At 47.0% G+C, this 24,886-nt stretch overlaps 2 protein-coding genes and 1 non-coding gene across 3 annotated transcripts; all 3 read right to left on the bottom strand.

Annotated features, from left to right (window-relative positions):
• Positions 1–60: 60 nt before the first annotated feature.
• kpnb1 (karyopherin (importin) beta 1) lies at positions 61–9,236 on the bottom strand. The gene is made up of 22 exons (XM_035181302.2): positions 8,948–9,236; positions 8,032–8,090; positions 7,087–7,269; positions 6,809–7,009; positions 6,577–6,729; positions 6,361–6,420; positions 6,194–6,283; positions 5,996–6,106; positions 5,805–5,906; positions 5,498–5,722; positions 5,194–5,385; positions 4,622–4,752; positions 4,394–4,541; positions 4,189–4,260; positions 3,936–4,080; positions 3,767–3,849; positions 3,474–3,581; positions 3,132–3,275; positions 2,398–2,503; positions 2,011–2,125; positions 1,482–1,643; positions 61–1,320 (listed from the first exon to the last, which is right to left on the bottom strand). Coding segments are annotated over exons 1-22 (2,631 nt in total). The 5' UTR covers positions 8,988–9,236; the 3' UTR covers positions 61–1,319.
• On the bottom strand, positions 2,211–2,351 carry LOC118124139. The gene has a single exon (XR_004698700.2). It is a non-coding gene; the product is annotated as a small nucleolar RNA SNORA79 (small nucleolar RNA).
• A 4,158-nt stretch (positions 9,237–13,394) lies between the features above and the next one.
• Positions 13,395–23,167, bottom strand: zgc:158376 (uncharacterized protein LOC100101643 homolog). The gene is made up of 11 exons (XM_035180228.2): positions 22,582–23,167; positions 20,400–20,600; positions 19,192–19,335; positions 19,022–19,108; positions 18,234–18,422; positions 17,819–17,851; positions 16,194–17,479; positions 15,206–15,369; positions 14,878–15,039; positions 14,340–14,561; positions 13,395–13,938 (listed from the first exon to the last, which is right to left on the bottom strand). The coding sequence occupies exons 2-11, from the start codon at positions 20,583–20,585 to the stop codon at positions 13,733–13,735; spliced, it is 2,679 nt and encodes an 892-aa protein (XP_035036119.2). The 5' UTR covers positions 20,586–20,600; positions 22,582–23,167; the 3' UTR covers positions 13,395–13,732.
• Between the last annotated feature and the right edge of the window lie 1,719 nt (positions 23,168–24,886).

Here is a 24,886-nt window from a genome sequence, read left to right on the forward strand (position 1 = left end):
TGTGTGTTTAGACTTTGAGGTCTGACCCCCCCCCCCCTCTGAAGAAGCAGCAGCAGATGGTTCAGTACAATATAGACTTTATTAGTTCACTAGAGTTGATTATGAAATAAAAAGCAGATCAGCTTTAAATGATTCACAATTCAATGATCACCAAGTTTGCAGGTTCATGTCAACACAGGAATTTTTCCCTACGTCCGCCACACCTCTTCAAAATAAGAGCCCTGTGAGGCTGGAAACACTTAACCGTCAACTCAAAGGTTCAAGCTCAATTTAAACTTTCTTTCCTCCGGTTGATTGTTTGAGATAGGGTTAGGGACTGAAAGTGAAGCGATCCAGAGGCGACAGGTGTGAACTACAATGCCCCCCCCCCCCCAACAAGAGAACTGTCTGAGGAGTGACGGCCGAGGAATGAAAAAAAAAAAAGATCATGGTCATTTGTGGCGTAAACAAAGTTCAGAGTCCGGTTCGGTCCAGGAGTCCGACAGACGACAGAGACCCAAATCACCAGAACTGCGTGGGGAATGTTTCATATCATTTTATTGGTTTTTTCCAACTTTTTTTTATCATAGCAATGGAAAAATATAACCTCATACAAACGTCTTCAATTCTCTGAATTTTTAAACAAGCAGAAACGTGAGTGACCCTTTCCCAAACAAGTGCAGCTGGAAATAAAAACTGAAACGCTTCGCACCTTTTATTTTCCATTTGGCACTCGCTCCTTGACCATTCCTCGTGAGGTTTGGACTTTTATTTTGAAGTGATTTAGTGCTGCTGTTGTCGGGAGCGTGGACGCTGCAGACGGAGAAGTTTTATCTCCGTCACATCTCCTTCGCTGTGTTAGTGCTCGGAAGAAGAAAAAAAGAAGAGCAACAAAAAAAGTTTTCCTCTTAGTCCGCTCCAAGTCTTATATTTTCTTGTCGGGTTTTTATCCGGTTCCCCTCCTCAACCCCCACCTCCCCCGACGTTGGGGGGGTGGCGACGGCAGGTCGGTGACGTCATCGTGACGTCGAAGGAGAGCCCAGCTACAGCGAGAGAGGTGGATTGTGGTGGGGGAGGGGGCTTGAAGGTAAGTTTGTTTTAAAGGGAGAGGAGGGGGGAGTCAGAGTCCAGTCCACAGGCTGTCCAGAAGAGGGGGAGAGGGGGTCGTCGCCTGCTGGACTTTAGGGTTGTGTGACGTCATCATCTCTCGCTCGCTCTCTCAAACGTCTCTCTCTCTCTCACACTCACTCGTCTTCGACCGACGAACAGAAGCTAAAGTTTTTCCTCGTCGTTCACGCATGTCGATCTCTCACAGCGCCCCCTGTCTTCTCCACCAAGCATCTGAAATACATCAACAAACGTTCTGTTGGTCACATGACTTAGGGACCAAATACAGAGGGACAACATAATGGCTCTGGATCGCCCCCTGGTGGCTGGCTGCAGTATAGGTCATGAACCCTGCCTGCTCCGTGTTAGTAGATGGGTATGTGTGTGTGTCTGACCAGGCCTGGCTCTTGAGCTTGCGGAGCTCCTTCGTGGCCCAGGTGGCGAGCGTCTTGGTCTTGTTGGTTTTTGAGCGTCGACCCTCCGTCAGCAGGTCATTGATGAGCGGACGAACCTCCATCAGCTTCATCACGTCTTTACCGAACGCCGTACACAGGTCGCTGAGGACACACACACCATACAAACACACATCAACAAAACAGCTGAAGCTTTTAATGTGACACAAGTGAAACAGAAATCAAATGTCTTCAAAAACTTGAATTCAGATTCAATTCAAATTAACCAAACCATTATAAAAACTGTTTCAGTCTCAGCAAGAGTTCAGTTACAGATTTAACAAAGTCAGGATCCAGACTCGGGTCTGAATCAGGTTCTGGATTCAACTGTGAGGTCAAATAAGACGCATACGTTGGGGTAGAATAAAACCAGGTTGTGTGTTGGTCTCAGACGTTGTAGTGACATCACAGTGTCAGAGTGGTGCATGGTTTCTCTTCACAGACCCACCCACACCCACCCCCACCTCCTCACCCGATGAGTCCGGCAGCGTTGGCCACCACGCCGTCAGAGTGGTCCTCGTCCTCTGCTATGTGATGGATGAAGGAGAGAATGAACTCGACTCGTGGCTGAATGAGCATCACGTCAGCTGAGCAAGGGAGGAGAGAGAAGATGTCCATCAGGCAAATTCACTCATTTTGTGTGTGTGTGTGTGTGTGTGTGTGTGTGCGCGCGCTTGTGGGGTCACGCAAAACCAGAAAGCCTTGGCGATATCGGCCGCAACCTGAAGCTTTCTGGGTGAAGAGACCCGAGTTTCTGTACGACATCATAAAATCCTCCTGATCGACTGGAGTCAGGAGGAGGAACTGACGTCACCGACTGGTCGTGGTCATGTGATCAGAGTGGGTTTACGTGTCTTACGGTGGACGTTCTCCTGGTCGCCCTTCAGGCCCTGGATGATGCCGGTATACGCCTCCAGACAACCCTCCCTCAGCTCGTTCAGGTAGTCCACCATGTCGTAGTCCGTCTGACACACAAACACATGAAAATGATAAGATGATGAAACTTTGTTCATATTTCATTAGACTGTGAAACAAATGTATTTCTGTGTAAACATTAACCCTCTGAAAACAGCCCCCCCCTGCTGGTGGCCCCTAACAGGACACTGGTACTGTACAGGAGCCAGTTTAAATCTAAAATTAAAAACCACAATATTTAGAACATTCATTCTTTGCAGCAGAAAGTCGAAGCCTGTTTTCTGCCTCTGACGTCATTATCTTTCATCACGTGCAGTGAAAAACATATTTATAACCTGCACTAGCTCCAGAGTGTCGGGAGAAGAGCAATATTCATAACTCAAAAGCAAAACAATTTCCATAGTTAAAATAACTTGTGGAGAGCTTTGTGCTATAGTGTATTTAGTGTCTTGGTGGGAACGTTCTTTCCACAGTTTGTAGCGCACGCTACTCTGCTTCCTGTTGGACTTTAAACTAAAATGTCTCCACACCCCCAAATTCCGCTGACTCTTCTTTTCAACAATGACCTTTAACAATAATTATTTTTATCATTTTAGTTCAAGACAAACTTGACTGAATGTTTCTAGACGTAGTGAAAATATCCTGAATTCTGATGTGGTCAGTCTGAAGTGTGTGTACCTTGTCGACCTGAGCCTGTGACGCCTGCTGCAGTGTGTCCAACACGATGTCCAAGTACTTCTTAAACTCTCCTCCAATGGCCAGAGCGATGTCGCCGAACGCAGACAGGATCTGAGGTTTCACTGAGCGGTGCACGTTCTCGTTCTAAAGGAGGCGGAGAAAAGAGAAGGGTCAGTGGACGTGATGATCGAACCGAGGAAGAGCAAGTATGGAGGTCTCAGATATATGTGGTTTTACATCACGACTTCAGCGTGGTGCATGATTCATCATCACTGAGCAACGACGAGGACAGAGGGAGAGGGGGAGGAGAGGGGAGGAAAGAGGGAGGCAGTTATTCCTCACCCCCAGGTTCTCCAGCAGCAGCTGCATGATCTCGTCACAGTACGGCAGGATGTTTGACATCAGAGCTCTGCACAGGTCACACACCAGACCCACCGCCGCCAGACACACCTGAGACAAAAATCAATCAATATCATCAACCAGACACTAAATATTCATGTTATAGTGACAGTCATGAAGCCAAGATAAGATAAGATAATCCTTGAAGCCAACTGGACAGAATACTTTTAATTTGAAACTGCCACAGATGACTTCCTCTAACTGGTTTGAGGGTGGCGAGTCGTCAGGTGACTGACCTGATACTCTGCGAAGTTCTTCAGTCCGATGGCGAGAAACGGCTTGAAGGCCTCCATGTACTTCTGGAAGTCTCCGCCCAGAACTGAAACACAAACCAACACCAAATTATTCAATGAAGCACAGCGCCACCATGTGGTGGTTCCATGGTCTCAGCTGACGTGCATGTACCTTCCACCAGTGTGGACACGGCCATCAGAGCGTCCTCCTGAACGCCTCCAGAGCCGGCGGTGCTCTGGAACATGCGGAGCAGAGAACCCATGACCACGTCTGAGATCTGCAGAGCGTCCTGATGCTGAACTTTACGCAGAACATTCTACAGGAGGAAACACATCCTGTTTATATACACGCACACATGGGCTTTATACAGTCAATGCAGGTGTGTATACAGCGTTAATGATGGCGTGTATAAATGGGCTCTCACCTGTAGAGTGGCACACAGCAGTGACTGCAGATCGTTGAACTGGATTCTGTCGGAGGTGCTCTGGATGTGAGACTGAAAAAGATCAACCTGTTACTTACTATTGTTCAATTTGATTTTATACGTTCTGCTTTGTCTCGTACAAACCGATCATCACAACATGTCGTCATGACAACGAAGCTTCAGGCACAAACACCTCCTGTCTCACCTCCATCTGCAGGACCTGCTGCAGCCTCTCCATGATGACCAGGGTGGTTTTCTGCACCGCAGGGTAACAGTCCTTAGCGCTGTTCTTCACGATCTCCATTAGAGCCTCGTAGGCGGCGGAGCGCAGGTTGTTCTGGTGACCGTCAGGCCTGAACAGGAAGCACAAGGGTGTAAACACACACTGTCACCAGAGCAACCGCCTGTAGCTCTACGTTTCCCAAAAGCCCACCTGTCTGTGGTTTCCAGGAGTTTCTGGACGATGAGCTCAAAGGACGTGGACAGACAGTAGGTGCTGGGCTCCTCCTGGTCCTCGGCAGCATCTGTGGCTTCGTAGGCGGCTTCAGCCAGAGAAGAGAAGGCCTGCGGAGGAAAACACGCCACGGTTACACAGCTACATGTGATGTCACACACAGCAAATATGTTTAACATGTGTGTGATCAGTCATGTAAAACTTAACTCAAAATGAAAAAAAAAATGTCTTAGTTCATTTGTTTTTCCTAATTTTTCAGGCCAAGAGATAGAGGTGACATAACTTCTCATCAATATGATCATTTCAAACTTTTAGCTCAATTACTTGATGTTATGACGGTTTTGATAAATTTACGGTTAATTGCCCAGCACTACTCAGAGATGAATGGCATCACTTCCTGTTTCAGTCCTGAGGTTAAACTTAGATTTGTATAAAACTTTAGATTCAGGTCAAACATCTAACTCTTAATTAAAATGACAAGCAAAAGAAAAGTACAAGAGTTTAAACATCTTTTGTGCACCGCCCCCTCCTGGTTCGAGCCCACTTCTCACCCAGCAGACATTGGACGCCACCCGGGGCTCCGCCTCCAGACCCTCGATCAGACACCGCAGCAGGGGGGAGAGGTACATATCGTTAATGGCAGCTTCAGGCAGCAGCTCACAGATCCGTCCCACGGTCCACGCCGTGGTGTCCCTCACCACCACGCTGGGGTCCTTCATCAGCTCAATCAGGGTCGGCATCGCCTGGTGTGTGTGTGTAGGAAGAAAACCTCATGATTAACATGCTTTCACATTCACCAACCGTGAAACAATGAGCTGAACCTGAACCAGGTGACCTGGTCAGTTAAACACTGACCTGTATAACGAGCGGTTTGAGCTGGTTGAGTTCAGGTCCTTCCAGGATTGATCCAAAGGCCATGACAGAGGCATCGCGGTAGCGCCAGTCGGGGTGTTTGATGTGTTCTTTGATGAAGGGCAGAACATGTGGAACCACGTCGTCCTCACAGCAGGTCGCCAGCAGCATCAGACACACACCTGCCGCCTTACAGGGGTTCCAGTCATCATCGTCGTCATTCTCATCCTGGAAAAAGTCAAATCTGTTGAAGAACTTTCCCACAGGAACTAACCACGTCTGGTAATGAGTCAAGTCATCAGGTGCGTACCTGTTTGGTGAGGGTCTGAGTGAGGATGGGGACCAGGTACTGCAGGGCCCCTTTAGCATAGAATTTACTGGTGTGCTCAGGTGGGCGCCCCTGCTCCGAGGCCTGCCATTGGACGAGAACAAACAGTTGTCAGAGAGGTTCTAACTATCAGGGACTGAAGAACTAAAGAAATGATGGCTGCTCACACTGACCTCCGACGCCTCGATGGCAAGGTCCATCTCCTCGTCACAGACGTTGGACCAGAACTCAATGCCCTGTAACGCCACCTCATCGATGTCACTCTTCATAGCCTCAATGGTGATCTGAGAAAAAAAGTGCAAGAGGAAACACAAAAAAAATTAAGATTGTGTATATACAGTCATGTTTCACATCTTGACCCGTGTTCTTACCGCGAACAGGGCGGGGCCCATGTACGTCTCCATGTACTGATAATACAGAGACATGATCTTCACCAGGTTCTGTAAGGCCGCCACACGCACCTGAAAGAAAACACACTCATCAGAAGTGTTGGCGTGTGGATGCGGCTCGACACAAACACTGTCCTCACGTTACTCACTCTGGTATCTGGACACTGCGTCGCTTCACACACCACCTGCATGATGAAGTGTCTCTCTGTCTGAAAACAAACATGTATAAATACAGATTAGTTCAAACTGTAGATTTATTACAGTCTCATATTTCATAATGTTATCAATATTTTAACTATGATGTGCCCCATACAAAGGTCCTGCAGGTTAAAATAAAGAGCCTTTTATTGTGAAAAGCCAAGTACCTCCTTGTCAAAATTGGCTTTGGTGAACTCCAGAGAGTTGAGCAGAGCGTTGGTCGCTGCCAGTTTGACGTTGTTGCTCGGCTCCTCCTTCCTCATGCCCTGGATGATGGCTGTCAGGATCTGGTTGGCGTTTTCCTGCAGCTGCTCTGGGTCCTGAAGGCAGCACAGTGAGTGTCAAGTATGTAAAGTTTGTGTGTGTGTGTCTCTATTTATTGCGTGTGTTATCACTCACGATGTCCTGACAGATGTATCCAATGGCCTCCAGCGTTGACTCCTTCATGTGTTCAGTGCTCGACGGGTCGGTGACGTTGGCGACTAGCTGTGGGATGAGCTCGGGCCAGTGGTTAACAGGAATCTCTGCACAGGCGATCCCGGCGACGCACTGCGAAGCCGAGCTCGGCCGATACGTCTCCGTGCCCAGAGTCTGTAAAACCTGAGAGACACAATCGGACCAATGAGTAACGGACGTTGGCTGGATCAAGCTTGGGTGAAAAGTGACGGGATCCTTACGTAGTTCTTGATCTCACGACGAGCATTGGCGTCGATGGCCAGCCATCTCTGCTGGTACCGCGTCTTAACATCTGGGTCTTTGGAGGTCAGAGAGTTCTTCACCTGTAGACCGGCAGCGACTCGAGCCACCTGGGTGTTCCCAGGGTTCGCTAACACCTTCGACAACTCCACCAGGAATGTGGTCTGAGGCCAGAGCGAGGTGGTTAGTTCGGTAGTTTGTTTTCCAGAATATCACACAAACATTTACTTTTATCTATGATTAACTAATGAATTGGTAAACGTCTCACCGCGGCTCCACCCACATGGACATGACATAAAACGCATCACTGTTGCCGTGGTTCTTACCAGACACATGACTCGACTACTACTTTCACGTGAAAGGATTCTGACATCAGGACGTGCAGCCTAGTTTGAGAACGATTCAGTGTGAAGCACACGTTGACACACGGATTTAAAAGCAGAGGGACGTGTTCGACTGCGAACGTGACCCCATTACAAACTCATCCACCAGTGGTGTGGACGTCCTTTATATATTCGAACTGTTAAGACATTAAATTTCAATATTTCAATTTGCCGTAGCAATGAAAATTTTTATCATCGATCATCATGTTGTGCCCTAAGAAAAAGACACCCAACCCTGGTCATCACTGAGGTCAGAGGTCACGACTGAGTGAGAGTTTGTGTTCTGACGCTGTCAGTCCACCATCAGCTGATCTTGTCCCTTTCACAGTAAAACTACTGATCAATAATCAGATCATTTAACCGGAAGCTGCAGCCATGACGTCACAGTGAAGCTGCCTCCACACCAACAGAAGGAGGGGAGGGGGGGGTGCAGCCGAGCTCCACGCTGTAGCTGTGGGTCAGTTAGCGTTAGCCTCCTCATCCCCACTGACCGGCACCACCACCGGAAACACACCGTTTAACCCCCGTTAGAGCCCCACTCACCAGGTTCTCCACCGCCGCCTGCTCCAGAAACTTCTGAGCCGCCTCCAGTTCAATCCGATCTGCGGGAGGAGAGAGGGGGGAGAGGGGAGAGGGGGTTCAGGGGGATGCTAGCACCTAGCTGGCAGCTATGGTTGGCACGTAGGCTAAAGAGGAGACATGAGCCGCGAAGCGGGCGGTCTAACGGCAACACACTAGGTTTCATGCTCAGTTTCCGCTGATGAGAGACGACAACTTCATCGGAGACATCCCCGGAAACTTCCCCGGCTCCGCCCGCAGCGACACGCCGAGCCTCCAACGTGCGTTTTAGCCGCCGTGAGGGAGGAGGCTGTTTCTTAGCATGTTAGCATGCTAACATTAGCAGGCGACAGAAATAAAGTTTGTGGGACAAAATAAATCCCGAATAAAACACCGTTAAGTTGATGTGAAGCGGGGGGGGCGGATGGACGCGGCGGCTCCACGGAAACGTGACCCGGGACAGGAGTGCGAGCAGGGGGGCGACAGTTTGAATGGTACGAGCTAACGGCTAACGAGCTAGCGGAGCGGCTACTTCAGGCATGGGCAGGGTCGTTGCCGTTAACCGGCTACACCCAACCGGCAGGTCCGCGTCCCCCTGGGGAAACCCACGGTTCTGTGGTGTGACAACGCGTTTACCGATCAGTTGAGCGGAGAAGCGGCCGGACTTCTCCGTCACACTGCGGGTAAAGTTCGGACAGAATGCTAAGTCAGCAGTGGGGCTTGAGGCCGTAGCGTTAGCACGGTTAGCATCCCCAGCTAACAACCCGGTAACGAGGTATTTCCCTCCATCAAACTTTTTCCAGTTCCGAGAAGCCGCCTGAAAACCAGCCAACCGAAATCCGGCCCGGGACTCGGGGCCCGGGGCCCGGGACTCGGGGCTCGGGACTCGGGCGGGTCTCACCTGGAGAGACGGTTTTCTCGAGGATCGTGATGAGCTCCATTCCGACCCCGGCGCGCTCTCTTCTCTCGGACGGTGTCGGTGGCCGCGCAGCGCTCCCAGCGGGATAGTGCGTGTTCCTCGGGGCGGGTCGGTGCAGGGTGCGGGGCCAGAGGCGCAGGTTTCCCGGTGCTTCTCTCTCGGGCAGCGGGACGTTCACGGAGCAGAGACGCGTCTCGTCGCTTCGCTCGTTCACATCCTGTGTTGTCGGAGGGAAAGGGCCGCGCGCTTCTCTCCCGCGGAGGGATATCACGCACAGTGACGGCGCCGTGCTGCCTTCAGGGACCGACGGAAATGTAACACTCCGCAGCGTAAAGTACTTTTGCTCGAGTACATCTCTGTACTTTACTTGAGTATTTTTACTTTATAGGACTTTACTTGGAGAATCATAAACCCAATAAACTATAAACCAGTGGTTCCCAAGGTACTGTATTCTGCATAAATGTGAATATAATATGAAAATACATAAAGAAAAACACGTATTCCTATATGTATATAACTGTAATAAAAGTCAAGACTAAATAAATCAATATATCAAACATGTATCAGTTTATAGAAACTATTAATTTATATAAATCTGTTTGGTCCTTTGACTAATATCTTCATTATTTGATGCTGCTTCATCTTAAATGTTTGCTTCTTCAAATACAACTGTTACATTCATGATGTATTTTATGTTAATAAATAAAATGTATAACCAAATAAAACTTACATTTTTTGGTTTTTATTTTTTAACCAAAATATAACTGATTTGAAAAAGTGGAGGTTTTTACCAGGAACACCTGAATCTGACTCCGCGCGACCTCGTCTGCTCTTCTCTGGCGCGCTCCCTGACGCACACGCACTCGTGCACGAGTTCAGTTTGATTAAAACGTTTTTGGTCAATATTTAAATTGTATGTAACTGTAATATAACTTCAAGTAATGTAACTATAATATTACAAGTAACTAAAGTAACTGTAATGCACCTACATAAAACAAGTACTGTAATGTAACTACAGCAACTGTAATTTGACTACATGTAACTGTAAGGTAACTACAGTAACTACAGATACTGTTACTATTATAACTACAGGTACTGTGACTGTATTGTAAATACTGGAACTGATGTAAATAACGTAACTACATGAAGCTGGTTGCACTTGTGTTCTTTATAATGCAGGACTTTCTGGTAATAGATTACTTGGCTGGTTGAGGTGTTTTGATTGGTGGGAGCAGCTGTGACATCAGGAAACAGGTGTAAAAACAAACCATTGCTTCTTTATTGGTCGGTGGTTTTACAGTAGTCTCTCGTACGTAGCTGCCTTGAGTTTCTCTTTTTGTCTCTTTTTACTTTTTGTTCAACTTCTTCATTTTTTCATCAACAACAGAAGAACCGAGACAAAGAAGAAAAAGGAACAAAACAAAGTAACAAACGTTAAAATGCCCATTTTCACAACAAAAAGTACATTTGGCAAAACGTGATGATGATCCAGTGCATCTTTAAAACACCCGCTCACTTTTTACTAAGATATGTCAGACATCTGATTGGATAAGAGCTTTCAGGAGTCAGAGATTATCGTCCAATCCGATTTGATCTCGTCACTTGTTGCTAGGTGAAACGTGAAGCATCATCGGCGGGACAGAGCGAAACATTACAGTAAAAAAATAAATCACAACAGAATACAAAAATAAAAACTGACCCATTTACACTGTGACACGTGGATCTGGTGAGTTTATGGCACAACATGGCGTCGACACGGCGTGGTGGATATTTGAATTGTCACCACCGATGGTGTCGATTCACGGACTACGTCACACGTCAACACCGACCTGCTGCTTCTTTACGATGTGCGACCTCAGGCCGACATGGGGGGGGCACAGGCCCTGTGCCCCCCCCATGTGAAAGGCCCCCATCCACTAATCAGACGACAGATTGTGGGAGTCTCTTCTCTACGGAGGTTATTTTGCAGATGGACACCAGGGGTCCCTGTGTTCCGTGATCTTTTGATGACGATTATAAAATGAACAATAACTACTGACAGTGTGAAGCTTTTACTTTAAACAGAGCAAAATGAACTAAATCAACTGACAACAGCATCGCAAAAGGTTTTTGAAAAACAACATAAACAGTTGATCAATTATCAAAGTGGTCATCGATTCAATTTCACTTTGTTTACAAAACAATTGGTCAACTGATCATCTCAGGCCTCGACACAATCTGTGTTGTTTGCATGTTAGCTTGTTAGCCAGAACTGCTAATATGCTAGCAACACAGGTCTCTAAATAGCTTCCATTTTCCCGCTCGTTCACGCAATATAATTTCATCTTTGTTTTGTTGAGTTTCGGTCTGATGACAGCGGATGTGGTGCAACAACGAGGCTAACGTAGCCTCAGCTAGCTGTTATGGCGGCCAGCAGAGGGAGACTGTAGTCCATGACGCCGTCACATTTAAACAGCCAGTTCACACGTGACTCAGTTTCCATCGCGTCACAAACATCTGAATTCCTGTTTCGCCCCTTTTTCTTACTTTAATGCGTCACAACAATAATTCGATTTTGTTTGGTTTTTTTACCCGGCATTGACCTTCCACAGATAAATACAATCTGAATAGTGCAGCGAAACAGGAAGTGATGTCATCACGTAGAAAACAGACGGCGACAAATTCTTTACGAGTGATGGCCGTGAAACATCAAAGTTCAGATTCAGCAGGATGGAAGCTGACGTGGCACGGAAATAAATAAAACCTGACGTAAAGAAAAAACAAAAAACTCCTGAGAAAAAACAATCAATCACCAATCAATGATGAAGAATCTGATCGGAGGCGACGATGGAGGGAAACAGCTGATGTAAACAAACAAAGAACAAACATGAACAATTGAGGCGAATGTTGAAGACGTTGAGGCTCAGATTCAAACACACACACGCGCACACACACGCACACAAAGAAAGAAAAACACCTTCAACCAAACATCACCTGCGGCCCCGCCCCCTCCACAGCCAGCTGTTTAAAGGAACAGTCCCAGCGCAGAATGAGGTCAGACCAGGTGACCAGACGGGGGCGCTAACCTTCCTCAACGTGAAACAAGACCATTCAGGCTGCGTCCACACCGATTCATTTTCATTTAAAAATGAGTGTTTCAGCTACGCATCAGCAATAATCTCTGACGCACCACACACCTGAAAACACAGGTCACATGACCGGTCACCTACACTGGTCATGTGATGTAAACAGGAAGTAGATTGTCTCCTCTGTAGTTGGTTGCTTAGTAACAGAAACTCCTGAAGGAGGAGCAGTGAAGGTGAAGAGTCAGAGCAGGGACGACGAGGTGGAACTGTTACTGACAGGAAGTGTTAGCGACGCTTTGTGTTCACCGCTGGTCGTCGAGTCATGTGACTGATGAGAACCAATCAGGAAGAGAACGTGTCATCGTTTACTAAAGTCTCAGTTTCTGTTCGTCCAGACTCAAACACAATTTATCAAAATAAAAGGAGACCAGTTTACACAAGTCTCTGATTTAGAGGCTGGAAAACTCCACCAGGCGTAACCATAGCAACAGCTTTAAAAATATAACGTGTCAGTGTGGGCGGAGCTTTGAAGATTATTGTTTACCTTGTGAAAGTTGACTATGGGACGGAGGTGATGAGGGGCCAATCGAAATAAAGCGCAGTCCCTTCTTATGATTTGAACTCCTGCTCGTACTGCACACACACACACACACACACACACACAGACAGACAGACAGACAGACACCCCCCCCCCCAACACTGACATCCATACACACCCACACTGCAGCTCAGCCTCTGATTGGATGGTGGACGTGATGAGGTACGTTCATGACGCTCATGAATAAAATGCGTTTGACTCGGCGACGTGTCGCATCCGACAGGTTTGATACTTTTGTTCTATAAACTTGTCTAAACTTTCGTATGTACATCATTTCTGAAGCTGCAGGAAACACTGACGTAACAACATCCACCACAGGCTTACAGGCGCCCCCTGGTGGCAGCATCTCAACCACGACTTCCCCAGTGAGCGTCCAGTCAGGGACCTTTGCTACATGCCAAGTCTCTCATTCGATTGGTCATTTTCCTTTGAAATGAAAATGGGATTGATGTCATTTAAACTCGTTGGCCAGTTCCACCTGAACTCGGGGAGTCAGGTCATCGCCTCACAGACGCAGCTCGGACAGAAACCGCCGGGCCGTCAGCATGAGGCTAGGTGACATCACGTGATAGGGACATGAACGACAGGAACCTGAGGTGCGACACATCAGGATCGTCTAAATGTGATTCATCCGCTCATTTAACTGCACCAGATCTGAAGATAGCCTAGCTTAGCACAAACACTGGAAGCGGAGGGAAACTGTTAGCTGCAACTTTTCTAAAAGTCGATATGGTCCCCAACCTACAACTCTCACTTCCTGTGGGGGCGTGTCGGGGGGACACACACATCCTGTTGTGCAGCTGCAGACGAGCAGGTGGACATCGGTGTGACGATTGGTCGCAGGGTGGACGGAAGGAAGGATAGATGGAGAGGAGGGAGGGAGAGGAGTGTGTTGGGGTCCAAAGGTTAAAGGTCATTTACAGTAAACTACAGATATTTACACACAGCCAGAATTATACAGAGAACAAATATGTACATGCTCAGAGTTTCTATTGTTTTACTATGACCCACAATGTCATCGCAAAAATATATCCTCCTCCTCTTGCTGCTCCTCTGTCTGTAGTGTAAGGAGCTGGGGGGCGGGGCTGTCAGGTGGCGTGGACTTTAACTGTTCTTCATCAGCGTTCTGTCTTCAGGAGGGCAGGAGGAGGAGGAAGCGACTGTGGCAGAGGAAGAGGAGTTGTGGGAGGGGAAGGAGAGCAGCTGTCCAGTCTCAGACGAGAGGAGCGAGCAGGAGCGAAGGTCGACCGTCTGCAGGGACGAGCAGCGACGCAACAACGAGACGCACTGCTCTGTCACTTTAACACAACCTGAAAAAAACACACACACACACACACACACACACACACACACACACACACACACACACACACACACACACACACACACACACACACACACACACACACACACACACACACACACACACACACGTCAGGTGGTTCAGTCAACAACAACGTGGGAAAAATAACTAAAATAATTAATCATAGTTTACTGGAAAAATAAAAACTAAATATAAAAGCAAATTGTTAAATAATTACACTAACTGTAAAATAGTGTAAATATAGTAACTGTAGAATAAATGAAAAATAACTATTCAGTAATTAAGTATCGATAACAATTGAATCTTCTTTTCAGTGATTTGAAAGTCAGACTCTTGGAAACAGGATCAGACGAGACTGGTTTAAACCTGAATCAGACTTTTGTTCACCTGCCAGGTTGATGTGGGTGAGGCTCTCTCTCAGGGGGGAGATGGGGGAGGAGAGGGTGAGAACCGTCTGGTCTGTGATGTTTCCACACTGACTCAGGTCTAACCTGACCAGGTGAGGAACGTAACGCACCAGCAGACGAGACGACGCGTCCGTCAGATCCAAACCGGCCAATCGCAGCTCCGTCACATTCTGGAAGCGTCCTGCTCTGGTCTCCCCGTGAGCTGATTGACCAATCAGAGCGCAAAGTGTATGACAGATGGATTTGATCATTTTAAGTGATTCCACCATGAACCAGAAATAAAAGAACATGCATTTCATGAACACAATAAACCTTTTCAAAATGAGTTGAATTTAAAGATTTCATTAGAAATATAAAACTATATGAACAATCTTTAATTAAGGTCTAATTCTCTCATTAATAAGCATTTAATTAGAGATTAAACGACTTCATTTATAAACGAATGATTCATAGCACTTCAGTGAGTCAACAATGGTTCATGTGTGACTTCCTGTCAGGTGATGTCATGTGCGTCTCACCTGTCCTGGTGTCAGGTGGGGGGGCGAGCAGCTCTCTCAGGTGTGAGTCCTTCAGGTCCTCCACTCGGCTCAGATCCAGCAGCCTCAGACACGGACACACAGCCTGACACAACGCCGACACCACCGGCCACGCACAACCACACACGTTCAGCTCCAGCAGACCTGCACACACAGGTGAGACTGAGTGAGTGAGTAGACACACACACACACACACACACACACACACACACACACACACACACACACACACACACACACACACACACACACACACACACACACACACACACACACACACACACACACACACACACACACACACACACACCTTGCAGGCGGTTGATGAGCCACATCAGCTGTTTCTTGGAGATGTTGGTATATCCCAGGTTGAGGGAGACGGGCTGGCGGCGGATGATACCACTCAGCATAGGGGGGGTGATGGAGCGCTGGCGGCTCAGGTCGATCTGAGTCCACAACCTCTTGTCGCAGCACCTGATGGACACAGAGACACAACAACACGTCAGTCTGACAGCAAGAGTTTAACGACGACACACCACAAACGATCAGAGTCAAGATGTGACGACGACAGTGTCACATGGTTCAGGTGGAAACAGTTAGGGATGTCACATGTTCAGGTAGGTCAAGAAAGAGATGCTGATAGGTCTGTAAGCAGGATGTGTGTGAACGATGTCATGTGACCTTTATTAGTCACAATATAAAACTTTGATTCATGTTATTTAACCAGTTTAATATGTTATCCTTTTATGGTGAAAGACATCCTGAACAATCATGTGGTTGTTTACTTCTAACTTACTGTGACATCATAATGTTTACAGACATGTCTCGGGCTCCTCCCACACTGACACCTTTAGTTATAAAACTCATCCCTGTTGCTATGGTTACGCCTGCTGGAGTTTCCAGCCTCTGAATCAGAGACTTGTGTAAACTGGTCTCGTTTTAGTTTGAAAACTCTGGGTTTGTGTTTGAGTCTGAACAGAAACTGAGACTTTAGTAAACGATGACGCGTTCTCTTCCTGATTGGTTCTCATCAGTCACATGACTCGACTACCAGCGGTGAACACAAAGCGTCGCTAACACTTCCTGTCGGTAACAGTTCCACCTCGTCGTCGCTCAGAGAAAAGAAATCCCTGCTCTGACTTTTCACCTTCACTTCTGTTACTAAGCAACCAACTGCAGAGACAATCTACTTCCTGTTTACATCACATGACCAGTGGACGTGAACTGTCATGTGACGTGTGTTTTCAGGTGTATCAGTGTGGGAGGAGCCTCAGTGTCTCAGGTGGTTGTGAACTCACCAGCGGCTCCAGGTGCGACACACCCTCATGCAGACGCAGAGCTCTCTGTGGCTCAGGTAGGTGAAGACTCGGAGCCAGACGTCACGGGTCATGATGTGCGATGCTCCGCCATCCAGAGGCAAACAGCTGGGCTCTGGGCAAGTGGGTGGGGGGCGCACCAGGTGTCTCTCCATCTGAACAGGCCGGGGTGGCGAGGGCACGGCCGGGGGGCTGCGCTTCATCATCTGAGAGCGAGGGGCAAGACGTGATGGCTGGGAGCAGGGGGACGCAGCCATTGTTGACATCATCAAGCCGCCTCCCCCGGGGCCTCCCCCACCTCCCCCATTGGAGGTGGGAATGGACAAGGTGGAAATGTTGTTTCTGGACACCTGGTTCTTGCTGTTGCTACGGATCTTGTTGCCACGGCTCCCACTTCCCTTGGTGCCACCCCCTCCTCCCCCACCATGTCTGTGATTGGTCAGAACCCCGCTGGCGTTCTCCTTCTCACCTCCCTCCCTCACCCCTCCCGTCCCACCTCTTGTCCGTCCGTTGCGCGCCTCCTGCCCATTGGTCCGCTGCTTCCCCGTGAAGCCGTCATGCTGCGAGGATGGAGGCATCTGATTGGATGAGAGGGGTGAGGGTGGGGGTAGGGAGGAGGAGTTTTTCCTGGTCCTTTCTGATGTGGGCGTGTCCTCGTCCTCTCCGTCCAGCTGCCCTCCTTTACGTCCTCTTGGAGGTAACCCCACATCTCCTCCCCCTCTCCGCCGTGTCTTGTCTCCCCCTACCCCCACCTCCTCCTCCTCCTCCTCCTCCTCACCCCTCCCTCCCTCCCCCTCCCCCTCCGACTCCTCACTGGCACTGAAGCCCAGCTCGGCCAGACGTCTCTCCCTCTCCCTCTCTCTCTCCCTCTCCCGCTCGCTACGACTCCTCTCCCTCTCCACCCGGCCCCCACTGCTGTTGCCATAGACAATTGGAGGAGGCGGGGCAGGGGAGGACGACGATGGCGAGGAGCCTCCACCCTGCTCCCCCCTAAGGGAATCGTCGGAGTCAGACTCGGAGTCGGACTCAGAACTGGAAGAGGAGGAAGAGGAGGACTCGGGCCGACGCTCCAGCAGACACATCCTCTTAAAACGTTCAAGTTTCTCTCTGTGATGCGACCGCTGGTCCGCACTCGACACGCCCCCTGCTCCCCCCCCTCCTCCCCCAACACCACCAGGTTGAGAAGACGAAGAGGAAGAGGAGGAACCCTGAAATCCACCAGCTGACGATGTGGGACCATTAGACTCCACCACTTCCTGTTTGGGTTTCTTAAAAGAAAAGATTCAAAAAGTTGTAATGACACACACAGACACACACAGACACAGACACACACACAGACACACACACACAGGTATCAAGGTCCTACCCCTCCACGTGCTCAACTATGTCGTCTGTTTTTACATAATTTAATAAGTAATTCAAATGAAATATTCCGATCACAATGTGGACACAGCAGGTGTTAATCACAGTCTCTCTTTCTGTCTCATCTGAATAACATGTGGTCTTCGACTGGCCGACCAGCGACGTGACGTGAGAAAAGATAAACATGAACTTTAGTCCGTCACATCACGCTGACAGAAACATGGGTGTGAACGAAGCCTTAGTACCTTTTTCAGGCGTTTCTCATGGGCAGCTTTCATCTGGACAGAAACAGACAGAAGGTCAGAGGTCACCACCCTTCACAATAAAAGTCCTCTGTGTCTCCTACAGCTGGAGGACTTTTTCTGTGAAGCTCCACCACTTTGGATTATTATCTATGCGCTCATTATCAAAATAAAATAATCAATGATTTGAGATGTCATTGGTTTGATATTTTACACTTTAACCAAAAACTTTAACATGAATAAGAAGAAAAAGAAAATATATATAGAACTTGAGTTAAGAAATCAAACAACTTATTTATGTAAAATATAAACATGAATGTTTATTCTGTAAAATATGTTTTTCTTATCGTGAACATTAACACTGATGTGACATCTGACTAAACATCAACATTTCATGTGTAAATACATGGAACTCCACCTTCTTCTTGGCTCCGCTGTCCTGAGGCAGCTCCTTCTCCTTCTTCCTCTTGTGGCCCCCCTCCGTCGTCCTTCCCCCCTCCTCCAGGGAGGGAGGGGCTTTCTTTTTAGGGGGCGGGTCATCTGTGAGCTTCCAACGGCCCACCTCCCCGTTATCCAGTCGCCGCTTCCCTGAGCCATCGGCCTGGTCCTGGAGACAGACACAGGTCAGTCACCGCTGCACTGATGCAATGATGCCGTTAAAAAGTTTCCTGGTCCCTGAGTCCTAGTCCCTCAGTTCTGAACCCTTTTTGACCAAGGTGAATCTGATGCTAGGTCTGGTTTGAAGTTGGTTCAAGTGTGCTTTTCCATGGAATAGAGCCACGTCGTTACATCACGTGTACAGTTTTTGAATTCTCAGCCACACTAGACTTCAAGCACAACATAAGAAATGGAGGACGACTGTATTTCTTTTCAAGTATGCCTCCGACGGGTTTATAACATTTGTACAGGTTTAGTTTTTTCAAACTGGTGGTCACAATGTTTTGGTCGTATTGGTCTTGTTGGTCATGATAAACCCGCCCCCAGCCCCTGATGTAAGCAGTTCTCTCTTTAGAGCAGCTAAGTGTACCAGAGTTGAACCTGTTTTTCTGGCCATGAGACAGTTCTTTGGCCATCACAACACAAAGAACCAGTTCGAGATCAGGCACTGTATTGCATTGCTGTGGGAAAGGGGTCCCTGAGTCCTGGACCCCCGAGTCCTGGACCCCGAGTACAGGTACCCGAGTCCAGGACCCTGGTCTGACTCACCTTACTGGTCTTGCCCTCCTTGTGGCACTTGGGACACTCCCAGCAGTTTGGGATCTCGTCGTTAATGATTCCTTCAGCTTTACCCATCTGAGGAGGAGACACAGCGTCAGTCTGAGAGTTGTAGAGAAACGATCAATGATTCTGATTATTGATCCGACCTGATCACCAACCTTCAGGCAGCTAGGGTGGATAATTTCATTACAGATGGTGCACTCCATCAGAGAGAGGCTGAACTTCTCCTCCTCCGAGTCCACAGTGTCCTCCTTCCCTGCCTCGCCACACGCAAAACACACCGCCGTGTGAGGCAGCACGGGCTGTACGGAGAGACACACCGGTGATTGAGGGACAGGTACATCAGCACCCGAATTACAAAGACGGAGAGAGAGAGAGACAGGTGGACAGGTGGCCATACAAAGAGAGACAGGTTTTGTGTGAAGAAGTTTGTCAGCTGGACTTTTAAAACACTGTAGAATATGATTGTTAATTTGATTACAGGGCTCCAGACTAACTTCTGCTGCTCCTCACTGAACATTTGAGAGGCACCAGCACAAAATGTAGGCAGCGACATGCAACACATTCATATTTTTACCATTTCCCAACTGTTTTACTGATAAATGTTTTGGTAATGAATAGACAATTTAAAATGCAGAAATGTGCGAAGCACTACTTCAAAAAGTGAAGTAGTGCTTTAAAAGGTGCTTTAAGTGCTGAGAAAAACTCCTCAGTGGTGCTTTTTAAAATATTAAAACCAAATAAAAAAACTGATAAATGTATACATATATGTGGTCAGCTCATTAGCGTCATTACAGCACAACCACAACAAAACAAGTAAACAAGGAACTTCCTCTTTCAAGCCTCTCCTTCCCTTTAGAGCAGGGGTGGGGAACTCCTGGCCTCCGGGCCGTGTACGGTCTTCAAGATTGTTACATCATAAATACAAAAAAACACACGCACATGCCACCAAAAATCTTGCTCACACCAATGTGCATCATCTGAAGCCATTTTCAGACATGACCTCTGGGTAAAATCCAGAGAATTGGCTACAGACTGTGTAAAGTTATAAATTTGCGACTAAATGTAGTCTGGAGCCCTGTAATATTAATATTCTGAGATGAAACAATGACCCATAAATAACCCAACAACAGAAATGATATGAACAGCTGTGTGTGTGTGTGTTTGTTAAAGCATCTCTCTGAAAAACCACTGCGATGGATCAAAGCCAACTCAAGACTCCATCCAGAGATGGTTGCCATGGAAACCCAGCATCGTTGCCTGCTGGGATGCAGCTGTGGGTCGATGCTATTTGAAGAATCGACACGAATAAATGAAAGGTAAAAATCAGTGTGTGTGTGTGTGTGTGTGTGTGTGCTGGACTCACAGCCGTGCACTGTCTCAGGAGGCAGGACTGCTTCATCCGACCAGGCCCTCCGAACTTCTTCATGTCCTTACAGAAGTGACACTCTCCACACTCGGTCCTCATGCACGCCTGGCAGCGCCGGCACCGCGTCCGCCTGCGCCTCGCCCCCCCGCCGGCCCCCCCGCCCAGTGCCTTACTGCCCGACATCCCCGAACAAGTCAGCTGCAAACACAATCAGAGATGGCAACTGGTCACCATGTGATCACAGAGCATCACCGTATCATTGTTTTCATTATTGATCATCAATTAATCAGTGAATCTGTAACATAAAAAAACATGAGTCAATGATTCTATGATGAACCGTTCACCTGATCCACCGGATCATCGTGAGCACTTTGTGAATGAGCTTCAACTTCTCAGAGACGGAATTTGAAGACATCCGATTAGTATGAATGAAGCCTGAGACCTGATAACTGACACACCAGGAGGTTCTGAGACACCGGTCACATATTTGTCACTGTGAGCGTGTCCTAAGTCAGACTGAAGGACCGCCCACTCAGTTTATGACCTCTGACCTCGAATGTTTCATAATGAACCAGATTATTTTCACTTTTCTCAGTTTCACACTCACTGGTTTATTTACAAAATCAACACTGATCACACAAATTAATTTAATTTGTTTTTAAACGGAACGGATGTGAACGGATGGGGTCCAGTCTACATCCAGGACATGGTCAAACCTTACAGCCCGTCCACTCCACTCCGCATCGGCCAATCAGCTGCTCCCTCACTGCGAGGGACAGCTGTCACTCAACAACATCAGGACTGTTTTGCTGTCCTGGCTCCTAAACGGTGGAACCAGCTCCACATGGACATGAGGACAAGTCTACACAGCTTCCTCCAGACTGAAGACACTTCTCTTCAGACCACACCTCGGTTAAGAAGATGATGAATGGATACAAATGATTAAGTTTAGTTGCTTGTACATGTTGCACTTTGTAGTTTGGCTTTTGAAGCTATGTAATGACTTGATTCTTGCTGTTCTGGGTTTGTTCCCTCATAGTTGATGCACTTATTGTAAGTTGCTTTGGATAAAAGCATCAGCTAAATGAAATGTAATGTTGAATGAGAAATCACACGAAGCAGCTTGATTCAGTTTGTAACTAGTTTGCCGAGCTGCTTCGTGGACACTTAAGAGTTCCAATTAGCGGTCGATCAAACAGGTGTAACGGACATTTATTTTCATTACTGATTAATCTACTAGGTTAGTTTTCAGATTAATTGCCTTGAAAATGTTTGTTATAATTTGCCAAAGGCCAAAGAGTCAGAGTCTGAAGAACATGAACAACACTGATTAGTTGGTTACAGAAAAACAACAAATAGTAGAAGCAGCAGATACTGGATCACAAATCGTCTCTAAGGGACAGTGAACAGAACTGATCAGAAACTGGTCGGTAGCTTATTAATCAATTGATGAGGCTGATTCATAATAATAAACCTAATGAGCTGTTAGCTGTGTTAGCAGTGGTAATAACAATACGATGTTTACAAATAAAATACTGATTCATTTTAATATTTGTGTTTATTATTGATTGATCAATAATCGACAGGATCAATATTCCACAGTGAGACGTTCAGGTGTCTTCACCTCTGTCACGTGACCACTTCCCTTCACACGTTTCTCATCTTTGCTTTAAAAAAGGACTAAATCGATTAATGGCTGATCGGTACAGCTGTTGATCGGGTTTCACCGGTAACTCACTGATCAATGAACCGACACATTATTTCAAACATTTAAAACCTTAAGCAGTTTTTCAGGTTTAAACTTTAACTCTCGGACCTGAAGACAATAATGAAGATGCGCATCTAGCACCACTTGGAACTGCTAGCGGCTAACAGCTAACGGCTAGCAGCTAACGTGTCAGAGTGCAGCTCTATTTAGAGAAGTGATCGCAAACAGGAGCGCGAGGACGTTTCTACACGCCGTGAATGCCCCCCCACCCCACAGGTACACGGGTACACGGGTATCTGGGGGCAGGGCTAGCGTTACGGGTGCTAGCGTGTTAGCAGGCTAGCTGTCCGCTCCCCCTCCCCGCAGTACGCTTCCTCTTTCATTATCTCCCCATTCCAGAAACACCCGGCCGGGCAGGTGGGGCTCAGGGAACCCCGCCTCACCGCCGGTTCTCCGGGTGCAGGTGCTCACCTCCTCGGATCAGGTCGCATGCTCCTCGGTCGCTCATTAGAAATAATATTAGCCAACAGCTAGCCAACGTTAGCTTCGGTGCAGCGCAGCTAGCCGTCCGCTTCCTTGTTCCTTTCTCCGCCAGGCTGCTGTTAGCTGCGGCTGCTTCACACGCGTCCCATCGTGGTAGCCTCTGGTGCCCCGGTTAGCTCCCGAGCTAAGCTAACAGACCCGCTGCGGGTTTAATGTATCGATGATCGAACTGATCGATAATATCGATACGTGCAGGGCGCAGTGAGTCGTGCCCATTCACTCCTCTCTCTCTCTCTCTCTCTCTCTCTCTCTCTCTCTCTCTCTCTCTCTCTCTCTCTCTCTCTCTCTCTCCTCAGCACGTTACAACGTGTTCCTCTCCGCTTCTTCCCGGGGGGGGGGTTCAAAACACCACGACCCGCTCGTTGCACCGGAGCAATAACCCTCCGCCAGAGCTAGACCCGCACATCACCGCACATCATATGCATCACATGTGCGGGACGAGCAGCGCGCGGCTATTGTTCTCCTATTGTGCCACTGTGTGTTTGTGCGGGCTGCGGGGCCGTGCGGGACCTGCTATGGCGTTGTGAGTCAGCTGATCTGCGACCCCCGCACTGATGACGTCACACAGGTGACCACACTCACCGACTCACCTCAGAGGGAGGGAGAGAGAGAAGACATGAATAAATTAATAAATACAACAGATTAAAAGATGCACGCCCCCCACTCACTGATCCTCTTTATATACAGTCACTGATGGTCTTTATATACAGTCACTGATGGTCTTTATATACAGTCACTGATCGTCTTTATATACAGTCACTGATGGTCTTTATATACAGTCACTGATCATCTTTATATACAGTCACTGATGGTCTTTATATACAGTCACTGATCATCTTTATATACAGTCACTGATGGTCTTTATATACAGTCACTGATCATCTTTATATACAGTCACTGATCATCTTTATATACAGTCACTGATGGTCTTTATATACACTCACTAATGGTCTTTATATACAGTCACATGGTCTTTATATACAGTCACTGATCGTCTTTATATACAGTCACTGATCGTCTTTATATACAGTCACTGATGGTCTTTATATACAGTCACTGATCATCTTTATATACAGTCACTGATGGTCTTTATATACAGTCACTGATCATCTTTATATACAGTCACTGATCATCTTTATATACAGTCACTGATGGTCTTTATATACAGTCACTGATCATCTTTATATACAGTCACTGATCATCTTTATATACAGTCACTGATGGTCTTTATATACAGTCACTGATCATCTTTATATACAGTCACTGATGGTCTTTATATACAGTCACTGATCATCTTTATATACAGTCACTGATGGTCTTTATATACAGTCACTGATGGTCTTTATATACAGTCACTGATCATCTTTATATACAGTCACTGATGGTCTTTATATACAGTCACTGATCATCTTTATATACAGTCACTGATCATCTTTATATACAGTCACTGATCGTCTTTATATACAGTCACTGATGGTCTTTATATACAGTCACTGATCATCTTTATATACAGTCACTGATCATCTTTATATACAGTCACTGATCATCTTTATATACAGTCACTGATCGTCTTTATATACAGTCACTGATCGTCTTTATATACAGTCACTGATCATCTTTATATACAGTCACTGATCATCTTTATATACAGTCACTGATCATCTTTATATACAGTCACTGATCATCTTTATATACAGTCACTGATCATCTTTATATACAGTCACTGATCATCTTTATATACAGTCACTGATCGTCTTTATATACAGTCACTGATCATCTTTATATACAGTCACTGATGGTCTTTATATACAGTCACTGATCATCTTTATATACAGTCACTGATCGTCTTTATATACAGTCACTGATCATCTTTATATACAGTCACTGATCGTCTTTATATACAGTCACTGATCATCTTTATATACAGTCACTGATCATCTTTATATACAGTCACTGATCGTCTTTATATACAGTCACTGATCATCTTTATATACAGTCACTGATCGTCTTTATATACAGTCACTGATGGTCTTTATAAAAAGTTTATATAGATATTTCTATATGTTTTGAGCACTTTCAGAAACTTTTGATTGAATAAAAGTTGGATTATTGTACAGGTTTGATTTAAAGTTTGTTGATTATAGTATTTTATATGAATTGTTCATTGCTACAGTTTTGGTTTTGTCACTGATTGTCTTCCATACCACATCTACCCCCGTGCCCGGCCTCCCCT

The sequence above is a fragment of the Hippoglossus stenolepis genome, chromosome 16, assembly GCF_022539355.2.
Source record: "Hippoglossus stenolepis isolate QCI-W04-F060 chromosome 16, HSTE1.2, whole genome shotgun sequence".
In the NCBI taxonomy this organism is placed as follows: domain Eukaryota; kingdom Metazoa; phylum Chordata; class Actinopteri; order Pleuronectiformes; family Pleuronectidae; genus Hippoglossus; species Hippoglossus stenolepis.

Excerpts from the sequence above, each read along its gene's own strand:
- kpnb1 (XM_035181302.2), bottom strand. The coding sequence starts at position 8,987 with ATGGAGCTCATCACGATCCTCGAGAAAACCGTCTCTCCAG. Across the intron at positions 6,421-6,576 it reads AAGCCAATTTTGACAAGGAG|ACAGAGAGACACTTCATCAT; the intron begins GTACTTGGCTTT and ends GTTTGTTTTCAG. Across the intron at positions 3,582-3,766 it reads AGAACTTCGCAGAGTATCAG|GTGTGTCTGGCGGCGGTGGG; the intron begins GTCAGTCACCTG and ends TTTTTGTCTCAG.
- zgc:158376 (XM_035180228.2), bottom strand. The coding sequence starts at position 20,585 with ATGTCGGGCAGTAAGGCACTGGGCGGGGGGGCCGGCGGGGGGGCGAGG. Across the intron at positions 19,336-20,399 it reads TCCTGAGACAGTGCACGGCT|CCCGTGCTGCCTCACACGGC; the intron begins GTGAGTCCAGCA and ends CTCTCCGTACAG. Across the intron at positions 15,370-16,193 it reads TGTCGCACCTGGAGCCGCTG|GTGCTGCGACAAGAGGTTGT; the intron begins GTGAGTTCACAA and ends TGTGTCCATCAG.